General features: G+C 40.1%; 1 protein-coding gene across 2 annotated transcripts; it reads left to right on the top strand.

The window, feature by feature from the left end:
• Nucleotides 1–8,255: 8,255 nt before the first annotated feature.
• Nucleotides 8,256–17,131, top strand: LOC120531296 (fibrinogen-like protein 1-like protein). Of its 2 annotated transcripts, none has more exons than XM_039756566.1 (3): nt 8,256–8,330; nt 8,735–8,818; nt 16,280–17,131. In XM_039756566.1, exons 1-3 carry the CDS (start codon nt 8,327–8,329, stop codon nt 16,906–16,908), a joined length of 717 nt encoding a protein of 238 aa, XP_039612500.1. In that variant the 5' UTR covers nt 8,256–8,326; the 3' UTR covers nt 16,909–17,131. The 2 variants fall into 2 exon arrangements, with proteins under 2 accessions (XP_039612500.1, XP_039612499.1); XM_039756565.1 differs by lacking the exon at nt 8,256–8,330 and adding an exon at nt 8,377–8,466.
• Nucleotides 17,132–23,725: the final 6,594 nt, after the last annotated feature.

The following is a 23,725-nucleotide window of genomic DNA, read 5'->3' as shown; positions in this document are numbered from 1 at the left end:
TATATATATATATATATATATATATTCAGTATAATTTAAATTATATTCAGTATATTGGAATAAGTCCACCTTGGTATACATCTTGTTCGGACATGAAAAATTTTGCTTGGTATATGACCTTTGTTTGGAATATAACTTGCGTGCAACCCTTGTTTACCTCTCTCTCGAGACAAAGCCACGACTGCCCACGAGCGTCAGTACGGCAGTTACTAGCATTCAGTGAACAACCCGCATGCTAACTGTTGTTTATGATTGTTCAATGATGCTTTTGTCCATTGCCTTTTGTTCGGGTGTTGATTGTGTCACAGGCGGCTGGAAGTGGAGCCCAGCCGGGACGCCCGAGGGGACCGGAGGAGGGCTGCTGCCTCCACCCGATCACAAAGGGGCAACCGCCTTGGTTTGGCTGGTGGCCTCGAGTAAGGGGCTTGGAAGGCCAACCCTGTAGGGGCCCCGGTGCCTGAAGAAACCTGGAGCCCAGCACTTCCACCACACCAGGAAGTGCTGGGGGGAAGAAGACAGGGAACACCCGGAGGGCTTCCGGGTGCGCAGCCGACACTTCCGCCACACGGGGGCGTGTCCGCGGAGGAATGCCAGGAAGCAGCTGGAGCCCATCCAGGGTGTGATAAAAGGGGCCGCCTCCCTGCATTTGAGAGCGGAAGTCGGGTGTAAGAGGACGCAGATGGAGGGAGGACTGGAGGCGGCCTGAAGGAAGGCATAAAAGGGATTGTAAAAGGCCCGGACTGCGAGGGATCGGTGCTGGAGGCACTGGGTTCATGCACTAAAAATACTTGTACATATTTGTAAATAAACGTGTGTGTGGTGGAAGAAACAATGTCTGTCTGTCTGTGTCCGGGTCCCGTTCACAATTGCTATGGTCTACGTCTTTTGAGACGTATGACTGCCGGAGGGAGGGGTGTGGTTTAGAAGGCACACTGTATAGAGAGTTGGTTAAACATGGTTCAAAATAAACAGCATTCTATATGTTATTCTGAATGTGTCCCTACTTCAGTCTAGAGAACACTACACTACCCTTGTTTACCTCTCTCGGGACAAAGCCACGACTGCCCACGAGCGTCAGTATGGCAGTTGCTAGCATTCAGTTAACAACCCGCGCTATAACTCTGTTATATATATATATACATATACACACACATAAATATCACAGTGGTTTGAAAAACTATTTGTCCCCTTCCTGATTTCTTATTCTTTTGCATGTTTGTCACACAAAATGTTTCTGATCATCAAACACATTTAACCATTAGTCAAATATAACACAAGTAAACACAAAATGCAGTTTGTAAATGGTGGTTTTTATTATTTAGGGAGAAAAAATCCAAACCTACATGGCCCTGTGTGAAAAGTAATTGCCCCCTGAACCTAATAACTGGTTGGGCCACCCTTAGCAGCAATAACTGCAATCAAGCGTTTGCGATAACTTGCAATGAGTCTTTTACAGCGCTCTGGAGGAATTTTGGCCCACTCATCTTTGCAGAATTGTTGTAATTCAGCTTTATTTGAGGGTTTTCTAGCATGAACCGCCTTTTTAAGGTCATGCCATAGCATCTCAATTGGATTCAGGTCAGGACTTTGACTAGGCCACTCCAAAGTCTTCATTTTGTTTTTCTTCAGCCATTCAGAGGTGGATTTGCTGGTGTGTTTTGGGTCATTGTCCTGTTGCAGCACCAAGATCGCTTCAGCTTGAGTTGACGAACAGATGGCGGACATTCTCCTTCAGGATTTTTTGGTAGACGGTAGAATTCATGGTTCCATCTATCACAGCAAGCCTTCCAGGTCCTGAAGCAGCAAAACAACCCCAGACCATCACACTACCACCACCATATTTTACTGTTGGTATGATGTTCTTTTTCTGAAATGCTGTGTTCCTTTTACGCCAGATGTAACGGACATTTGCCTTCCAAAAGTTCAACTTTTGTCTCATCAGTCCACAAGGTATTTTCCCAAAAGTCTTGGCAATCATTGAGATGTTTCTTAGCAAAATTGAGACAAGCCCTAATGTTCTTTTTGCTTAACAGTGGTTTGCGTCTTGGAAATCTGCCATGCAGGCTGTTTTTGCCCAGTCTCTTTCTTATGGTGGAGTCGTGAACACTGACCTTAATTGAGGCAAGTGAGGCCTGCAGTTCTTTAGACGTTGTCCTGGGGCCTTTTGTGACCTCTCGGATGAGTCGTCTCTGCGTTCTTGGGGTAATTTTGGTCGGCTGGCCACTCCTGGGAAGGTTCACCACTGTTCCATGTTTTTGCCATTTGTGGATAATGGCTCTCACTGTGGTTCGCTGGAGTCCCAAAGCTTTAGAAATGGCTTTATAACCTTTACCAGACTGATAGATCTCAATTACTTCTGTTCTCATTTGTTCCTGAATTTCTTTGGATCTTGGCATGATGTCTAGCTTTTGAGGTGCTTTTGGTCTACTTCTCTGTGTCAGGCAGCTCCTATTTAAGTGATTTCTTGATTGAAACAAGTGTGGCAGTAATCAGGCCTGGGGTGGCTACGGAAATTGAACTCAGGTGTGATACACCACAGTTAGGTTATTTTTGAACAAGGGGGCAATTACTTTTTCACACAGGACCATGTAGGTTTGGATTTTTTTTCTCCCAAAATAATAAAAACCATCATTTAAAAACTGCATTTTGTGTTTACTTGTGTTATATTTGACTAATGGTTAAATGTGTTTGATGATCAGAAACATTTTGTGTGACAAACATGCAAAAGAATAGAAAATCAGGAAGGGGGCAAATAGTTTTTCACACCACTGTATATATATATATATATATATATATATATATATATATATATATATTGTGAAGTATAGCGGCCCGGACACACACAGACGGACACCGTTTTAATCATCACCCACGTTTATTTACACAATGCTATACAAAAGTCAAGTGCACCGCCACCAAACCCCCAGCTCCCCAAAGTCCACAAACACAGTCCTCTTCACACAAATACTCAGGCCTCTCTTCGCCTCCTCTGCCTCGACCTTGTCCTCCTCCTCCTCACCCGACTCCAGCCTTGATTGCAGGGTGGCGGCTCCTTAAGTAGGTGGCTGATTGGTGACCACACCCAGCCACCTGCCACAATATATATATATATATATATATATATATATATATATATATATATGAGCAAAATACCACTGACTTGCTCATCACGAAATCTCCCGAACCATGAGGACTTGAAATTTGGAATGTAGGCTACCCTTGGCCCATAGGTGCTCGCTAAGAAACAGTTTTAAAAATTTTGTGGTCCAAGCCCGCTTGTATGTCTGTCCGCTTTCACGAGAGAACGGATTTAGTAATTGCACTTGGTTCTTTCAGGAACTGACTTTTAAGAATCTTGTTCTCTGCCACGCTAACTTGTCCCTAATCGCAACGTTTTGGGTTTGCTGGTGTGTCTCTTAATAAGTCAGGCTCAAACCTTTTTGCTCATCCTTTTAGTTCATGGACCTTAATATACTATTTAGTACCTTTATTATGCCAAAGTGGGCATTACCCATTCTCCTAGGTCTTAGGGGCACACAATGCCTATGAAGGAGGCATACAGTGCATCCAGAAAGTATTCACAGCGCATCACTTTTTCCACATTTAGTTATGTTACAGCATTATTCCAAAATGGATTAAATTCATTTTTTTCCTCAGATTTCTACATACAACACCCCATAATGACAACATGAAAAAAGTTTACTTGAGGTTTTTGCAAATTTATTAAAAATAAAAAAACTTAGAAATCACATGTACATAAGTATTCACAGCCTTTGCTCAATACTTTGTCGATGCACCTTTGGCAGCAATTACAGCCTCAAGTCTTTTTGAATATGAGGCCACAAGCTTGGCACACCTATCCTTGGCCAGTTTCGTCCATTCTTCTTTGCAGCACCTCTCAAGCTCCATCAGGTCGGATGGGAAGCGTCGGTGCACAGCCATTTTAAGATCTCTCCAGAGATGTTCAATTGGATTCAAGTCTGGGTTCTAGCTGGGCCACTCAAGGACATTCATAGAGTTGTCCTGATGCCACTTCTTTGACTTCTTTTCTGTAACCTTTTCTGTTGTATGTTTAGGGTTGTTGTCCTGTTGAAAGATGAACCGTCGCCCCAGTCTGAGGTCAAGAGCGCTCTGGAGCAGGTTTTCATCCAGGATGTCTCTGTACATTGCTGCAGTCATCTTTCCCTTTATCCTGACTAGTCTCCCAGTTCCTGTCGCTGAAAATCATCCCCACAGCACGATGCTGCCACCACCCTGCTTCACTGTAGGGATGGTATTGGCCTGATGATGAGCGGTGCCTGGTTTCCTCCAAACGTGACGCCTGGCATTCACACCAAAGAGTTCAATCTTTGTCTCATCAGACCAGAGAATTTTGTTTCTTATGGTCTGAGAGTCCTTCAGGTGCCTTTTGGCAAACTCCAGGCGGGCTGCCATGTGCCTTTTACTAAGGAGTGGCTTCCGTCTGGCCACTCTATCATACAGGCCTGATTGGTGGATTGCTGCAGAGATGGTTGTCCTTCTGGAAGGTTGTCCTCTCTCCACAGAGGACCTCTGAAGCTCTGACAGAGTGACCATCGGGTTCTTGGTCACCTCCCTGACTAAGGCCCTTCTCCCCCAATCGTTCAGTTTGGACGGCCGGCCAGCTCTAGGAAGAGTCCTGGTGGTTTCAAACTTCTTCCACTTACAGATGATGGAGGCCACTGTGCTCATTGGGACCTTCAAAGCATCAGAAATGTTTCTGTAACCTTCCCCAGATTTGTGCCTCGAGACAATCCTGTCTCGGAGGTCTACAGACGATTCTATTGACTTCAGGCTTGGTTTGTGCTCTGACATGAACTGTCAACTGTGGAACCTTATATAGACAGGTGTGTGCCTTTCCAAATCATGTCCAGTCAACTGAATTTACCACAGGTGGACTCCAATTAAGCTGCAGAAACATCACAAGGATGATCAGGGGAAATAGGTTGCACCTGAGTTCAATTTTGAGCTTCAAGGCAAGGGCTGTGAATACTTATGTACATGTGATTTCTCAGTTTTTTTATTTTTAATAAATTGGCAAAAACCTCAAGTAAACTATTTTCACGTTGTCATTATAGGGTGTTGTGTGTAGAATTCTGAGGAAAAAAATGAATTTAATCCGTTTTGGAATAAGGCTGTAACATAACAAAATGTGGAAAAAGTGATGCGCTGTGAATACTTTCCAGATGCACTGTATCTAGAAGACCTCCAGCTGCACTAACCTCCAACTTAGATTCCTCAGCTACATTCCAGAAAGTGGCTGAACTCTTCATACAAGGATCTGCCTGTACTTGATCTGATAGCAATAAGATGTGGCCTGATATCTTTGCTGAGGCCTTCTCTCCAGCAAAGGAGTGCAAAAATAGACTCCAGGCAGGACAAACACCTGTCATTCAAGGGATGACAACTAGGATGGACAGAATAACTCGCCTATTAGAAGACACTGATCTGAACATGACTTTAATCCAATCAAGAGAAAATATTCCTTTATAAATCTAGCTGCACTCTACAGGGTGGGCAGAAAATGGTAAGTTAAGTGAAGTTCAGGAATTCTCACAGGACCCACTCACTGCAATCCCAATGGAATTCTGAGAGAATTCTGGGATTCTTCCCAGGGTCACTCTGTGCACATTCACCAAAATAACATTTTACAATCCTTCACTCACAAACTAGTAAGCCGTGAACCGCTCTCTCCATGGAGAGCTGCAAAGGTGACCCATTCTTTCCTTTTGTGGACATGAAAGCTTAGATCCAGTGTGTCAAGCTAAGCACTGAGCCCTGAATGCTGAGGAGCAGCCATTACTTCAAAAAGGGAACTTCAGCATCTTAAAGTCTAGTGCCAGAAAAATTATGCTTTTCTCCATAAAGCTTAAGAGAAGACCACAGAAAGCATGCGGGGCAGCAGAGCATATTATGGACAAGGGATCATGAAGCAAAGAGAAAGAGTGAAGTCCAACGCATGAAGAACTCTGCATCTGAAACCAGAGCAACAAGAAAGCCACAACTGCAATGAACGTTGGAAAATCAGCCATAAAGACTTGATATCATAAAACTAATTATCTGTGTCAAGATAAATTAAAACTGTAAATACCCATAAACAGCCAGACTCTCCATGTTACATGTTTGTCTGTCTAGTTTGTCTGTCTCCAGCCTTATGTCTCTCTTTTTTTTTTTTTTTATTAATTTTATTGCACTCCATACAAAGCAATCAAGTTTTACAAAAAGAAAAATAGAGTTAAGAACAGATCAATCCCCACCCTTGAGAGAGAGAGCAAGCCAAACGGCATAAAAATTTTACAGCTTTTAAACATACCTAAATTAATAAATTCTCTATGCTTCATGAACTTATTTTAAAATATTACTGATTAGATCCTGCCATGTTTTGAAAAACATCTGTACGGATCCTCTAACTGAGTATTTGATTTTTTCCAATTTCAAATAATATAACACATTAGTTTCCCACTGACTTAAAAGATGAGAGTTTGGGTTCTTCCAGTTTATCAGAATAAGTCTGCGTGCCAAAAGTATAGTGAATGCAATCACAATTTGTTTGTCCTTCTCCACTTTAAACCCATCTGGAAGAACCCCAAACACAGCTGTTAATGGGTTAGGAGGGATTGTGAGTCCAAGGCTATCTGAAAGGTAATTAAAAATTTTTGTCCAGAATAATGTTAATTCGGTGCAGGCCCAGAACATGTGACCTAGTGAGGCTGGAACTAGTTTGCAGCGTTCACAGGTTGGATCATGCCCTGGATACATTTTGGAGAGTTTTAGTCGAGACAGATGTGCTCGATAAATAATTTTAAGTTGTATAATTGTATGCTTTGCGCATATGGAGCTCGAGTGAATTCTCTGCATTGCTACTTTCCACTCCTCTTCTGATATATTAATTGAGAGATCTTTTTCCCAGTGTCCTCTTGGATCTTTGAAAGGGAGGGATTGTAAAATGATTTTATATATTGCAGAGATGGAGTCTAAGTCCTTGAGATTGAGCAATATTTTTTCCAGCATGTCTCTTTTATATTTCTTTATCCTAGCATTTGTCCCGCGTAGGCGCAGGGTGCACATGTTTGCTCATCTTTCTCCACTTCACCTGATCAAAGGTGTCATTTTGATGTGCCGCATGTCTTCTCTTAACCTGTCTATCCAATTTGCTGGCCCCGTGGTTCGTTGCTTCTGAGCACATGGCTATACCATCGTAGACATACATCTCACATCTTCTCAATGGTCGATGTCACTTTCATCAATTTCCACATGTCTTTGTTTGTGACATGGTCCAAACACAAATGCAGTCCAAATATCCAATGGGGCATCTGCATTGTTTGTGTTTCACAGTTGCCAATTAGCATTCACCTCCAAACAGGGCCACTTGCCATACAATCGTCTTGTAGATTTTAGCCTTGAGGTTTATGGGTATGTTGTGATGCAGAGGATCCATGTAACTTGATGCTACTTAAGCCAGGTGGCCATTAACACGGGCAGGAGCATCAGGGACAGTGCCACTATCTCTCAGCGTGGATCCCAGATACCTGAATTGGGTGGATTTGATCAGGTCCTGGCTCTCGATATTGATAGTGACATGCGACCTGTGGGCCCCAATCCATGTACACCTTCTTCTTGATGTTTATCTGCATTCCATTTTCATCAAGTCATGTTTTCCACTGCTGCACTTGCAGCTCCAGAAATTGGCATGTCTCTCTTGAGAGGAGGATGTACAGTATGTATATATGCATTTATCATACTTCTATAATCCTTGCGTTTATTAAAAATTGTATTATTCTGTTCCTTAAAATGACTATGCTTCAGTTAACTTGATAAAGTGTATGTATGTATAAAGACCGGAGAACGACATCCTACAACACAGAAAGGTAAGGTAAATAAAGTAGAAAACTTACCAAAGTATTTAATTAACTGCCAGAATTGCTGAAGGTAAGACATATGATTAATTAACCAACTTAAAATTCACTCAGTTCCTACACTTTCCATACAGATGTGAAATTTAAGGCAGAGCAACACGTGTTTGAACTCCACTTTGCTCCTAACCTACTGCATGTGATTTCAAAATATCACATGCACAGGGAGACATTTGTATACAGAATCGAGACACAATGAAGCCTAATTGCTTGAAGAAATCACTTTACCCTTGCCATAATTCTCCAAATGTCAATAAAAGTGTTTGCTGATTTCAGTTTTTCACTGCAGCTGCCAAATTAAACAAGGCACAATTACTGTGTTGACTTTCAGTTACTATAAAAGAGTGCACATGCTCTACCTCCGTCAAAGAACCTTTATTTAAAGACTTGGCACAATGAGTAAGTTGAAATGAAATGAAAGTATTTATTATTGTGTGGTGTTTGAGTTTCTAACACAGTAAGGAGGTCATGGGTTTGCATTACGGGTCCTCCTTGCGTGGTGGTGCTTTGAGTAGTGAGAAAAGAGTTATATACTGTAAATGTACCAAATTTTTCTTCTTCTTACTATTATTATTAAAGAAGTTAACAAGGGGAATCTACTGTAACTTGTGTTTCTGAAATGTAATTTCAGTTAAATTATATTTAGCAAATTATTGAGCTGTTCTCTTTTTAAACCTAATTCAATGTTTTAGCTCTTTTACATGAAAAGATACTGTAATTATGATTTACTTGAAAACATGAATTGAATTGTGTGTCTCCAGGCCGAATGTAATCAGTGAGAGTTCTTATTGCTCTCTTCACAGGGTTTCAGATTCATTTCTTGGGCTGCTTTGCAGTTCTCTTGGGTTTGTCCCAGTTATGCATATCCACCCTGACCCCGTACAAAGGTAAGTCTATTAAACAGGAAGGAATTTCCAATGCCATGTAGATGTGGGGGCTTCTCACTAAGCGGATTTGGATGAGAATTTGTAAGATATGACTCTGGGTGTAAACTAGTGGAGGTAAAGTGTAAAATGCAACATGTCAGCTCAATTATAGGAATCATCAGCTCATAAAACAAATGTATTATTTGATATATTGACCATTCTTAATGATTACAGCATCACAAGTACCAACTTAATATCCACCATTTCACTTGTTCCTCTAAACTTAAATATTTTGCAAACCTTTCCTTAATGTTAAATATATTTGTAGTGGAGATATTTGAGTTTTAGTGTAAAAACCATTTGAGAAGGCTGGTTGGTACAAATGGTGCCTGTGACAAATTATGTACAATTACTACTTTTGCTGCTGGTCTCTCCAATTTTATTTACATAGAACGATCTTTATAGCAAAATCTCATGTAAACATACAATTACTGAAGTTTATTTTAGTCAACATAAAATATAAAAATGGAAATAAAAAGCTGGATATAAAATTGAAACCCTGATGTTGATGTGGAATGTTGCAAAATGTAGGGTCCATCCCAATGTCTGTGTAAGCCTTCATTTTAAATTTTCCTCTGCTGATTTATGGTGTGCTGGACAACAGGCAACTATGCAAAGAATTAGCAGAATCTCTTGAAAAACTTTCAGATAAAAATCAATCAGTTGAAGATCCACCTACAATTCATAGATACTTTGTTTATCTATACAACTAAAAATAATTTAAGAACATTATGCCTGCGTTTTGAAAGTAACAACATCCTTTGCATCTTTTCTCTATAATCTTTCACCTTAGGATCATAAACAGTAGGCATTAACACCTCCCAAAGTTGGTGATTTTTCTTAATGAGATACATGCTTGTACAGCATAAGACAGGACACAGGATTTGTGATCCAGGCACGGAAAGAGAAAGCATGACATTCAGAGGTACAATAGGCCATGATAGCTCCTTTATAGATCTAAGGTGGCTTGTGCACCAGGTTTGTTGAACATCAGTGAAACTCTCACAAGCTCATCTCACAGGAAGAATTCCTTATCAGAATCTTGCCATATACTTACAAGAAGTGCCCCCCAATATTGATATCACCTGCAGGTTAAGCCCATTATGTGTCACATTAAGTGTCATTTACAGTGATTTTCAGTCATAGCTTTCATTTACAATATTGAAGTCAATCTGTTAATGTGACATACCCAGTGACTCACTCCAATTAGTCTACAACTGGATAAAATTAAATCAAACAGTTTTTATTGTCTTTAGCTGGTGGGGTTGGTCATGTGTGCAGGAGAGCTGACAACCAATGAATGTTCATCTCAGAGTATAAGGCATAGTATGTACCAATGAGGAATAGAGAACACGGGGGAGGTTTTACATTTTAAAACACAACGAGAAAAAGAAAAAAGGCAGATACTGCAAATGAACTTGGTGCTACTGTTAACTCTTCATATAACATGTCAGGCAGCCCGCTAATGGCTATCAGAGAAAATGGTGAGCACGATTGTGCTGAACTGTCTGCATACCATCACTAAATGTGACATGACTTCCAGTCATTTCAATTGACATGGTCCAGCAAACAATCACTGTGATCAAATAAACTGATATGCCAAATGACTAGAAGTAGTGTTATGTGTTATCCTGTACCTGCTTTCTTTTGTTCCAACTAATTTGTTAATCATAAAGCTATTTCTGTTGTTAATTTACTGCTTTTGTAAATTAGAAAGTATCTAATGTACTGAATAAGCTACTTTGTCCTGAGGCCTATACAGCTTCAGAAAATGTGAATAATTCTTCTTCTTCTTTCAGCTGCTCCTGTTAGGGGTTGTCACAGCAGATCATCTTCTTCCATATCTTTCTGTCCTCTGTATCTTGTTCTGTTACACCCATCACCTGCATGCCCTCTCTCACCACATCCATAAACCTTCTCTTAGGCCTTCCTCTTTTCCTCTTCCCTGGCAGCTCTATCCTTAACATGCTTCTCCCAATATACCCAGCATCTCTCCTCTGCACATGTCCAAACCAATGCAATCTCGCCTCTCTGACTTTGTCTCCCAACCAAACAACTTGAGCTGACCCCTAATGTTCTCATTTCTAATCCTATCCATCCTCGATATATCCAATACAAATCTTAGCATCTTTAACTCTGCTACCTCCAGCTCTGTCTCCTGCTTTCTGCTCTGTGCCACCATCTCTAACCCATATAACATAGCTGGTCTCACTAACGTCCTGTAGACCTTCCCTAATGAATACAAAATATATTAAAAGGAATACTCCAATTACTTCATTTTACTTACTCCATGTAGTTTATAGTGATGGCCAAAAAAAATTATAAACTCGTGCCTTCAAGCAAAAAATTTCTGATAGAATGGGCATCTATAACAACCAACACTGTACAACCACAAAAAAATATTAAAAAAGTCCAGTTGTATGTTCAAAACGTGCAAAACACATGATGAATTTAGACAAAAATTTTGTTAAAAATAAACAACTTGCATTAACAAAAATCGACCACATGTAATAGTCCTTTAAGGTGCAAAATTAATTCAGGAGAGACCAAATAAAAACTAAATATTATTTATCATATTAATACAAAAATTACATTTGGAAAAAAGTATTTTATACGTAATTCTTAAACTCGACAAATTATCAAAATCAGGCATATAAAAAATGTTTTTCCACCATCATTATTTTTCAAATAATTGATGTGTTTGCCTCATGCCGAAGAATAATAAATTCCAAAAAGAGGAACAGTAGAAGGGTTCAGGATCACAAGAATACAGAAAAGTTGTGCTTTGTTGAACTGTAAATCTCAAATATTTATAAAATTTGTGGAGCACCCTGAACAAATCTTCTTCTTCTTTCAGCTGCTCCCGTTGGGGGTTGCCACAGCGGATCATCTTCTTCCATATCTTTTTGTCCTCTGTATCTTGTTCTGTCACATCCATCACTTGCATGTCTTCTCTCACCACATCCATAAACCTTCTCTTAGGCCTTCCTCTTTTCCTCTTCCCTGGCAGCTCTACCCTTAGCATCCTTCTCCTAATATAGCCGATCCCTGATGTAATCCCACCTCCAACTTGAATGCATCCATCACTCCTACCACAGACCTCACCACTGTCACACTTCCCTCGTACACATACTGCACAACTCTTACGTACTTCTCTGCCACTCCTCACTTCCTGATACAATACCATAGCTCCTCTCGAGGCACCCTGTCATATGCTTTCTCCAGGTCCACAAAGACGCAATGCATCTCCTTCTGGCCTTCTCTAAACTTCTCCATCAACATCCTCAGAGCAAACATTGCATTTATGGTGGTCTTTCTGAGAATGAAACCATACTGCTGTTCACTAATCATCACCTCACTTTTTAACCAAGCTTCCACTACTCTTTCCCATAACTTCATGCTGTGGCTCATCAATTTTATTCCCCTGTAGTTACTGCAGTCCTGCAGATCCCCCTTATTCTTAAATATCGGCACCAGTACACTTCTTCTCCACTCCTCAGGCATCCTCTCACTTTCCAAGATTCCATTAAACAAAACTCCACTGCCATCTCTCCTAAACACCTCCATGCTTCCTTAGGTATGTCATCTGGACCAACGGCCTTTCCATTTTTCATTCTCTTCATAGCTGTCCATACTTCCTCCTTGCTAATCCGTTGCACTTCCTGATTCACTATCTCCACATCATTCAACCTCTTCTCTCTCTCGCTCTCTTCATTCATCAGCCCCTCAAAGTACTCTTTCCATCTGCTCAATACACTCTCCTCGCTTGTGAGTATGTTTCCATCTTTATCCTTTGTCACTCTAACCTGCTGCACATCTTTTCCAGCTTGGTCCCTCTGTCTAGCCAATCAGTACAGGTCCTTTTCTCCCTCCTTAGTGTCCAACCTCTCATACAACTCATCATACGCCTTTTCTTTAGCCTTCACCACCTCTCTCTTCATTTTGTGCCTTATCTCTTTGTACTCTTGTCTACTTTCTGCATCTGACTATCCCACTTCTTCTTTGCCATCCTCTTCCTCTGTATACTCTCCTGTATTTCTTTATTCCATCACCAGGTTTCCTTTCCCTCCTTCCTCTTTCCAGATGTCACGCCAAGCACCCTTCTTGCTGTCACCCTAACTACATTTGCTGTAGTTTCCCAGCTGTCTGGTAACTCTTCACTGCCACCCAGTGCCTGTCTCACCTCCTCCCTAAACTCAACTTTGCAGTCTTCTTTTTTCAACTTCCACCATTTGATCCTTGGCTCTGCCTTTACTCTCTTCCTCTTCTTGATCTCCAACGTCATCCTACTGACCACCATCCTATGCTGCTTAACTACACTTTCCCCTGCCACCACTTTGCAGTCTTCAATCTCCTTCAGATTGACTCTTTTGCACAGGATGTAATCTACCTGTGTGCATCTTCCTCCACTCTTGTACATAATTCTATGTTCCTCCCTCTTCTTAAAATACGTATTCACCAGAGCCATGTCCATCCTTTTGGCAAAATCCACTATCCTCTGACCTTCTTCATTCCTCTCCTTGACACCATACCTACCCATCGCCTCCTCATCTCCTCTGTTCCCTTCACCAACATGTCCATTGAAATACGCTCCAATCACCACTTTCTGTCCCTTGGGTACACTGTTCATCACTTCATCCAGCTCACACCAAAAATCTTCTTTCTCACCCATTACACACCCAACTTGCAGGGCATATGCACTAACAACATTCATCATCACACGTCCAATTTCCAGCTTCAAATACAATGGTTTGAAGCACCCTGAACAAATGAAGGCCTAAAAGTACAGTTCAGATGTAGAACTCCAGTATAGTTCCCAATGTTGCTGAGAGAGGCCTCCAACTAACTTTACTGAAGAAATCAGGTTAAAAAATTGCATGAACAGAAGGATTTTGAGATCTGCGACAGCCATGTTGTGGTGTCTTAAGCTAATTTTCATTTCTGCATGCTAAACATTGTTACAAGTAGGGGGCACCACTGAGTCCCAAAAACTAAACACAATCAAACTCTACACAACCACAGGTTCAAATAATGTCTGTTTTACTACATATAGAGTTCAATCGACAGTTAAGCACAGCCACAGATTCATACACAAAGTTATACGGAAGCTTTTCTCCGAGACTCCAACTTCCATGATGCTGTGTGGGTATTTGTTAGGGATCCAAATCACAGGAACGTTACCCACTAACATATCATCGAATACAGTACCCACATACTGTTGTCTTCCCAAGGTCTTCCAACATACTGGCCTCCCTACTGAGTAAGAATTTCAGTTCCCATCTTCTCCTTCCATTATCCTGTATTATGGCATCCTGTTATGGCAAAGAATCACCCATCCAGCCTGTGCAACACTCATAACATGCTCATATTAATTCTCCTAATGTGAAGGTGAATCTTTTGTCTCTAGTTAGCTAGCAATGCATAACCTTAGGATCCCAGTTTCTACTCTGAGATAAGTAGGGTTCCTTACTAGTGCAATGTTCTAGGTTGCATGGATCCAAAAAAGAGCCTACAAATCTAATTCTCCTATTTCTATTTTTATATCCTGCAAACCATGAGTGTCACTCACATCGCCACACACACTATAAAGTTCCTATCTCTTTCCACTTCATTTTTTTTCTTGCACTGTGACCTATACAAAGAAAATGCATGCTTCAGTATCTTGCACATCTTAATAAAATTCCAAACATTTTATTTTGCAGCAAGCAAATGTGGCAATTGGGATTAATTGGGATCACACTGGACTACCAATGCTTTGTCTTATATAATCAACTACAAAAATACAACTGATCATCACTCTATAGTCTTAATGGGAAATTTTTAGAGAACATTTTATTGGAAGCATGACCAGTGCTGCCACTTCACAAATCAAAAAATAGAGGCTCATGAATTTATAAATTGTCCCAGTGTTCTTGTGGCCTTATTAGGGAGACCAGTAGCTTTAAATGGCACCATGTAATTCAATGTAACCTGCAATGGCCTGACATCCAACCAAGATTGGACCCCAGCCTTGCATGGAAAAAGAAAGCCTGTGGCTGCCTGAAACCCTTGCAATGGAATTAGCAACTTTAAAAAATTACAGTATGTCCGCATGGAGACATTCCTGTCCTTTTTAATATACAGTGTCACTTTGTTTGCTTTCCTCATTTCCTCATAGTTCTTTACTCTCTAAATGTATTTTTTCCTTACCTATTCCCATCCCATTTAATTTAAAGCCATGAAATGGAAAACAGTGCTTCTTAAGTCTAGGCCGGTCATTCAAACTAATTATAAAGGGGTTAATTAAAAAAAGATTTTTTAAGAAACAATGACAGCAGAGTTTTAACATACAAGATTAAGAAAAAAATACTTTATTTGTATGGAAAGTATAAATTAAACACATTTTGAAACACATCTGTTGTGTTTAGGAATTCAGTATTACAACAATAAGGCCCCATGTGGCTGCAGGTTTTTGATCCAATCAGTTTCACACAATCAGTGTTTCGTTTTACTTTGCTTTGATATCATTATTTAATTACTTACTCTAGTTTTCATTTCTATTCTGCATTCAGGAGTGTGAGATTTAGATTTTATAGGAAATTTAAAACTACTTGTATTTCTGCCATGTCTTTAATTGCTTAACTCTCCTTTGTCGCTTTTCTTATTCTTTTGTCCTTTTTGTTCATTTTGCTTCTTTAATTGTTGCAGTTCACAACACCAAGGCAAATGACACTTAATGACACTAAATGGCACTGAATGCTAAAAGACTTTGGCTATTTCAGTTTTAGATCCCCTAGCGTACATATTAGTAAATAACACCTTCAATAACTGGAACAATGTCATGAAAGTCATCAAGACGAAGAAAATCTCAAAAAAACCAAGGCAAAGAATGCAAAATAACTCTGTCTAACAAACATTAATACTGGCTGCATTAAAAAAAAAAATAGCTAACTCATTTTTATTGTAATTTCTGAACTGACATCAAGATAAAGAAACTGACTTGCTGCCAAAGGTTCATCTACGATGCCTTGAAGGAGGTGAATGGTTATGTGATCAACTACTTTGTGTTTTATATTCAGGTTTCAAAAGACATTTAAGAGTCTTTTCATGTTGATCAGTGTCAAAAAAGCCAAATTAAATCAACTGTGATTCGATGTTGTATTACAATAAAATATGAAAACTTCCAAGGTGTTGAATATTTTTTATAGGCACTGTAACTGTCGCCTCCCACAGTCAGCTATAGCCTTTCCTTTAAAAAGCGGTGAAGAAGGGGTAGGAAATCAGTACTCCATCTATCAGTACATCAATACACCGATTATTCATGCAAAAAGCTCAATCTACACAAGTACAAATGTACAGTATGTGTTACACATTTTAGATGAAAAGCACTTCAATATTCTTGTGTTTAATAATCGTTTCCTACAGCTGCTCTTCTTTCTCTAGCCTACAGTGACTGCAGCCAACTGCCCAGTACCAGTCCAAGTGGGGTGTATGTAATTCAGCCCAAAGACACACACCCCTTAATGGTGTACTGTGATATGAACACAACTGGTGGTGGCTGGACTGTCATCCAGAGGAATAATGGTTCTGGTGAGCTGACTTGGGATGAATCCTGGACCACCTACAAGTATGGCTTTGGAGATCTTCTGGGAGACCACTGGGTGGGAATAGAGTACATCCACAAAATAGCATCACAGACAATCTATCAAGTCCGCTTTGTGATCTATGATGCAACGTACAATATGAGGTATGCTGATTATAACATGTTCTTAGTTGATAATGAAAAAAATGGCTACAAACTGAGACTTGGCAGCTACTCTGGAACTGCAGGGGATGGCATGACTGTACCAGAAACCAGCAAACTGCATGACAATAAAAAGTTCTCCACTAGGGATAAGGATCAGGACAGTTATGGTGGCAACTGTGCAAGTGGTTATGGGGGCTGGTGGTATGATGCATGTGTTGCCTCAAATTTAAATGTAAAGAGTAGTCTGAACTGGCACAAACTCTGCTCAAACTGCTTGGGGTCTGCCATCCTCATTCGACCTTCTAGCATATGCAAGGTTGCTTAAATGGGAAAATACTGGAGTTGTCAGAAGTGTATACAGATTTACTGTTTGTCATAAACTTTCAAATGCATACTTGTATCTTCCAACTTAGCAGGCTCACTAATGTATTAACCAAATGTGGGTCCTATTAGATTTGTGTCTTGCCGTCACTGCTTTATCTGACAACTGTGATTTTAGGCTTGTTCTCTAATCTACACTGTGAAAATAAAGTTTGAAAGATCTGTTATTATAGTGCTTCTTTTTATTTCCTTCAAGCTTTATATGTTTGAGCAATTTAAAAAGTACTGTTGCTGATGAAAAATAAGTGACGAGAGATATACAGGGGTATTACTTTGTCAGTAATGAGGTGATACAACAGTGTGAAATTGTAGTCAGGGATGTGCTAAAGGCAAAACCAGAAAAGTCAAAAATGGATCGAAGTGATGCAAAATTAAAGAGTATGAACAAACTCATAATACAGGAGTTAAAACAAATGAAGAATCCTCGTGCTAGCTCCACTTTAATTTAAAGCTGACTACTGGTAAGATATAACGTTTTAAAGTATATCTGCCAAGGGATACTAAACCTGCAGCGTGTCAACATATTTGTACCACAGCAACAGCAATGTGAAAATCACAACACAAAGCCAGCATTGTGTCAACTAAATATAAAAAATGATAATTAAAAACAGCCCCTTGTAAAACAAAAACAAAAGTAAAAATTCATGTTAAACAGTAAAACCCCATGTACTAAAATCCCTAAATAAGACAAACATATGTATGTATGTATGAAAGTGGTTCAATACAGCACTAGCTCAAAATGAGGATAAAAGAGCAACCTGATGGTCCTTAGTTAAAACACCTATTGGTCTTGTTGAGACATTACATATTCCTTGCATTTCTTGTTTAGTTTCCATTTCTAATTCCTCCATTCTAGAAATTTTTTTTGTATTTTTTATCAGTTTCAAGTTTGGAACTTTTTTTTGAGTTTGCCTGTTTTATTTGGTTTAGAATTTTGTCTAGGGGATACGATTCATTTATAATTTGAATTACATTTTTTGCTTTTTTTTATTTAATTTTTTGTGTTTAATTTTGTATTTGGTTATTTTGTACTTTTGAATGTTTTGAATTTTTTGTAACACTTTTTAAATTGTTTTTGATAAAATTAATAGAATTAAATATCAGAACTGTAAATTTTTTTGAGGACAGTGGCAGACAGGAAGCACAAATTTACTAAGGCTTGCCCTCCACTAATTTGACAGCAGGTACTGACCTCTTTCAAACTGAGAAGTGCAGTTTATTTTTTTTTTCTTCCTCTATCATTTTTGCTCGCTCACTTCCACTGCTATCAAATGAGTGCAACACTAAAGCATGCAAATTCTTCAGTCCTTCCTTCTGGGCAATATTGTAAAAGAGGTAGGCATCCATATCATATGCAGGTCAAATACAAGTACATATAAAGAGTGTGATGAAATAAAGTCCACAAAAAATTATAAAGTGTTGCAGAATTGCCCCGTATATTGCTAGGATGCAATAGTTGGTCAAAAATGATTAGAAAATCAGACATTTGACATTCATGGATTTGAGAAGCTTGTTTTTATACAGTAGAAAATGGCTACAGGAAATGATTTGGCAGGAAGTCAGATGTAATCGGAAGTGACGTCATTTGTACTGGATGGAAGTGACGTCATCGTCGGGGAACCGGAAGTGACATCATTCATATGCGCTGGCAGTGACGTCATCAGTGCAGGACCAGAAGTGACATCATCTGCGGGAGTTGGAAATGATGTCATGGTTAAAGAGGATACTGTTGTGGAGCCATTTTCAATGGTCAGAATTGCTGATGGTGCATGAGGATTATTATTTTTCTTCCTTGGTTCTAGAAAGGCAGAGAGATAGGCATCAGTACCACAATTCAACCCCCCGTCTGATAATAAATCGCTCACCTCTGGACTTGTTGACTGCCTCCTAAGCGCACGTGTGTAACAGGAGACATTACCTTAAAGACACAAATACACTTACATATTTCCAGTTTCAATTTGCATTTGTGTTTAGTATTTAAATATATGCAAGCTTTCCAGTAATTTGTAGCCCACTACTAGGATCAGTGTTTTATATATTCAGAGGGCTATCCTGTCCAACATTTGCTGCTACAGCTCCATGATGTCACACTGGTCTCATAAAGCATCATGGAGCATTGGGAAAAGATGTTCCTCTATGCCAGCCATACAGTGATTTTCCAGGAAAATATTTGTTGACAAGGTCATTGTTGAACACACCATATTTGCTTTGAAAAATATTTTGGCAAATTTCACCAATCAACGCTACTAAGCAGCCTACCCAAGCAGATGCACCCCACATCCAGACAGCCTCAAAACTGCTAACTGTAGATTTCCAGCACAGCAGACCCTAAAACAAGGCAAGCTGGCAAAATAGTTATATATGTCCCAAAAATATAAGAAATGCCCTTCAAAATAAAGGATAACTAATTCCCAAGCTTGTGTACAAAAGGACAATTAAGGATCTTTATAAATAAAGGGTTTATTTAAAACAAATAGAGAAATACCAGGAAAACGCTGTAAAGAATAAAAATAGGCAAAATAAATTGCCTAAAATGCAATCCAAGAGCAAACAAGTCCAAATCACAATCCAGAAGATGTAATCCTTAAACAGAAGCAAATAATTCACAAAAAACAGTACATCTAACAAAAACAGCAATACTTACAAGCACTCCTAACACAAGTTAAGTTAAAGGGACAAGGCAGAATTATGAACATAATAAAAAATACATAAATATGTGAATTTTAAATCAAAAACTCAAAGGGCACATAAATGCAGACCTGTAAATAACAAATTACAATAAATGTAAAAGTTTTGTGTAGGCCTCAACATTTTTTCCTTTTTTTTAAATTACTCTTTTGAGTAATACTCATCCATCCATCCATCCATTGTCTAACCCGCTGAATCCGAATACAGGGTCACGGGGGTCTGCTGGAGCCAATCCCAGCCAACACAGGGCACAAGGCAGGAACCAATCCTGGGCAGGGTGCCAACCCACCGCAGTTGAGTAATACTTTTGAGTTTTTTTAGGTCCAAATGTAGTACTCACAACCACAACGTTAAGCAAATCTTTTCTTACCTTGCATATTAATATGTCTTAACTATCATAATCTGGACTTTGTTTTTATTTTTTTTTACTAGCTGTTCCCTGCAGCTAAGCCCATGTAGCAATGAAACAGGAAAACTTTAAAAATCAATAAAAAATATATAAAATAAATGTAATTCTGGCCAGGTGGAAGGTAGGTACACTGGAACGTCAAACGTTGGCACTGTATCTGATTGTGTTCAGCTCTTACTGGGGGTGGGTGTCTCCCGCGTAGGAATAAAAGCACATGGCCATGATATCTCTGGCAATCAGCAGCTACCCTCTAAAACAGTGGTCCCCAAACTTTTTGACACCAAGGACCGCTTTACTAGAAGGGACCAGTGGGGAGGGGGGTGGAAGGTTGATGGTGGATTCAGGGCGGGTTCGCAGGGCAGTTTTATACACAATTTACATTACATTTATATTATTATTAAGTTATAATATCGTAATAGAAATTATACAACTTACCATAATGCAGTGGGAGCCCTGAGCTTGTTTTCCTGCAATTAGACAATCCCATCTGGGGACGATGAAAGACAGTGACATGCAAAGTTTGTTCCTTATGTTCAGTCTACTCCGTAATCTTTTTTTGGTTGCTGTGCACTGCAGAAAATGCTGCCTCACAAAGATAGAATGTTGGAAATGGAAGCAGACTTTTCAAGGCTTTTGGGGCAACCTCAGGATATTCCGCCTTGACTTTAATCCAAAATGTATGGAGATTTGAATTTGTCTCAAACATACTTTTAAGGCCACCATCATTTGCAACCTCAAGCAGTTGATCCTCTTCAAGCACAGACAAAGTTGATTCACCTGGCTTATTTACAAATGGGTCCCAGATCCATTCCTTCCCATTTTGGGAGTCTTTTGTGGTTGGGAATAATGTTAATTGAAAGCTGGAATAGGTGATCATACACCAGCTGGGAGAAAGAAGGCCCTGGCTTGGTATCTTTAACAACATCTGCTAACGTTTGAAACATATCAAAAATCCCAATGTTTACTCGCTGGCCCCATAAATCAAGTTTGGCTTTGAATGCAGCCACTTTATCTGCCAACTCGAACAACGGGTATCTTCTGCCTCTGCCCCACATACTGCTGCTCCACTACTGCCTCAGATGTTCCTCCTCATGCTCCTCCAGCACTCCTCCAGCCTGGCTGGATACTGAGTCTGCAGAGTGGGTAAAGGTGGGGTGCCCAATAGTGCCTGTATGCCTGTTCATATTGTGAGGTTTCTGAACTCTTTTGGGATCCCACCCAATGGGAACATCACGCTGAAGTCCATCTTGAAGCGCGATTGCCACGTCTATGTAAGATCGTTTGTCCGTTGCCAAGGCAGGGCAACAGCAGGCTCACAGCACTGCAGTGAAGCGCCACAGAAGCGAATCCTAAAAGATTGTGGTCGTGCTATAAGTTTGGATGCTCCCCAGGGCACTGATATATTTTATGATGCAATAACATCACTCATGCCCTCAAAATCAGGGCAATTTGTACTGTAAACAGTACAGCAGCAGCCATGTAAAATAATATTTTATCAAAAACCTTAGCCTAAAATATTAGGTTCCAAGGAGTTGCAGCTACTAGAATGAAGAAGTTATACCATCTTGTTGATGCTTATTTTTAAACTCCGTAACAGAAATGAAATCCGAAACAAAATTTTAAAGCAGCATTAGCAAACTGAATTATTTAAACAAGCAATGAGGCTATCCAGCAAGGACATTGTGTCAAACTGACTGTTTAGATAGTCCTCCCTTGAAGATTTACTTATAATTGTAAAAGAAATTGCATGTGAAACTAATAAAGACAGAATTTTGAACAAAGCAAAAGAGCATGTAATATCATAATGGCCAAAATGTTTTCCAAATGACACCAAAAAATCTAATTCTACATAAGGTTTTAATTCATGTCGCAGGTGGCTGGGGGGGTGACCCAGCTGGGACATCCAGGAGGACTGGAAGAGGGCTTACGCCCACCTCATACCATGTGGGGGCGACCACCCTGGTTGCTATGGGGACCACAGATACAGAGCTATAGAAGCTCAACCCTGTCGGGGCCTGTGGTCACCGCCAGAGGGCGCCCGAAAGCCTTGACAGCCCTGGACTTCAGCACTTTCGCCACACCCAGAAGTGCTGGGGGTAAGGGGAGCAGGGACACCCAGAGTGCCTCTGGGGATGCAGCCAGCACTCCCATCACACTAGGGCGTGTCAGTGGGAGAGTGCCGGAGGACACCTGGAGCACATCCGGGTGCTTACAAAAGGGGCAGCCTCCCTTCAGGTGGTGACTTGAGTCGGGTGGACGAAGGACGAGGTCTGGGAGGAGAGACGAGGAGGCGGCAGCCTGAAGAGAAGACATTGTGTTGTGGCCAGGACTTTTGGGGTTCGAGCACTTGAACTGTAAATATGAAGCACTTTGTGAATAAACGTGTGTGGGGTGATTACAACGTGTCTGCCTGTCTGTGTCCGGGCTGAGCTCCACACTCACCACTAAAAAAGATGGTGTTTTGTGAGATTTTTGTGTGGTTATAATTACACAACTGCAATGCGAAACAGAGCATACAATACTCACTGCAGAATTATATATGTAGAATTTATTTGACATTAATTCTTCTGTTTTGTACAGTTTTCACTCTTTATCACATTTTCTTCAAAATATCAAACATTGTTTACCTCTCTGCAATGGAGAAGTGGTGCTAGTAGTGGTGAAGTGCATGTCAGTTGTAATACTGGATATTACATAACAAAGAAGACAGCATAATTTAACTAGGCATGTGTATACAGTTTAGGAGAAAATTATTTGCACAGGGGTTGTCAGGAGAACTGGCAAATGGTACAGAGCCACTGGCATCTGTACCAGTAGATTTTCACATTTTCTAACCAAAGGTTATTTGAACATTTGCATAATAATAAATATTACAGCTATAAACATACAATATACTGTGTGTGTGTGTATAGGTAGTCTTGAAAGTGAACACCATCTTAACATTAAGGCCTATCTTAATTATATACTGTGACGTGTGACTCCCTGTCTTGCACCCCAAAACACGACGTCTCAGTACTTTAGCAAAACCAGCTTTATTCAGCTTGAAACAGGAACAGCACAGTTATTTATTGTAGCAGGATCTGCCACTCCTAAACACAGATACAGCAATCAGGCAAGGTCGTAGCCAAGTAATACTGTTCATGCATTTATGATGTACCTTGCATCACCTATCAGCCACAAGCAGTTATAGTATGACCACGGTCGGCTCAGACTTGCTTTTGCGCCGAGCCACTACAGAGCTGGGAGCCTGCAGTTGCCCCTACAACGGAGAGGCTATCTTCCACAGACGTGGAGATAGCACTTTGGGACACTCTTCGGCATGTTGTCCCTTTGGGGGTAGTACCAAAAGAGATTACAAAACTTACTCTATATACACACTAACACACACACAGTGGACTGAATAAATGAATATGGATTTCCAACTTTGTCCATCAATCTATACTCAAACCATAATAACACAATAAAAGCATGTCTTCAAAATGGTTTGCAAGGGACTCTGCTCTGTTGGGCCCTTGAGCAAGGCCCTTAACCTGCAATTGCTGAGTGCTTTGAATAGTAAGAAAAGTGCTATATAAATGCAAATAATTATTATTATTATTATTATTAAAAACCTCTCTTTTATCTAAGTGTTAACTGTGTTACCTGTCTTCACCCAGGAAACTTC

Source organism: Polypterus senegalus, chromosome 6 (assembly GCF_016835505.1).
Source record: "Polypterus senegalus isolate Bchr_013 chromosome 6, ASM1683550v1, whole genome shotgun sequence".
NCBI classification, from domain to species: Eukaryota; Metazoa; Chordata; class Cladistia; order Polypteriformes; family Polypteridae; genus Polypterus; species Polypterus senegalus.
Note: the sequence above shows the minus strand (reverse complement) of the source record. Positions and strands in the feature narration are given on the sequence as shown.

What these genes read in the sequence shown, in the direction of transcription:
- LOC120531296 (XM_039756565.1), top strand. Translation starts at nt 8,400, where the DNA reads ATGGGTTTGCATTACGGGTCCTCCTTGCGTGGTGGTGCTTTGAGTAGT. An exon ending in TGAGAAAAGAGTTATATACT is followed by an intron (nt 8,467 to 8,734) that starts GTAAATGTACCA and finishes CTCTCTTCACAG; the next exon opens with GGTTTCAGATTCATTTCTTG. An exon ending in CACCCTGACCCCGTACAAAG is followed by an intron (nt 8,819 to 16,279) that starts GTAAGTCTATTA and finishes TTCTTTCTCTAG; the next exon opens with CCTACAGTGACTGCAGCCAA.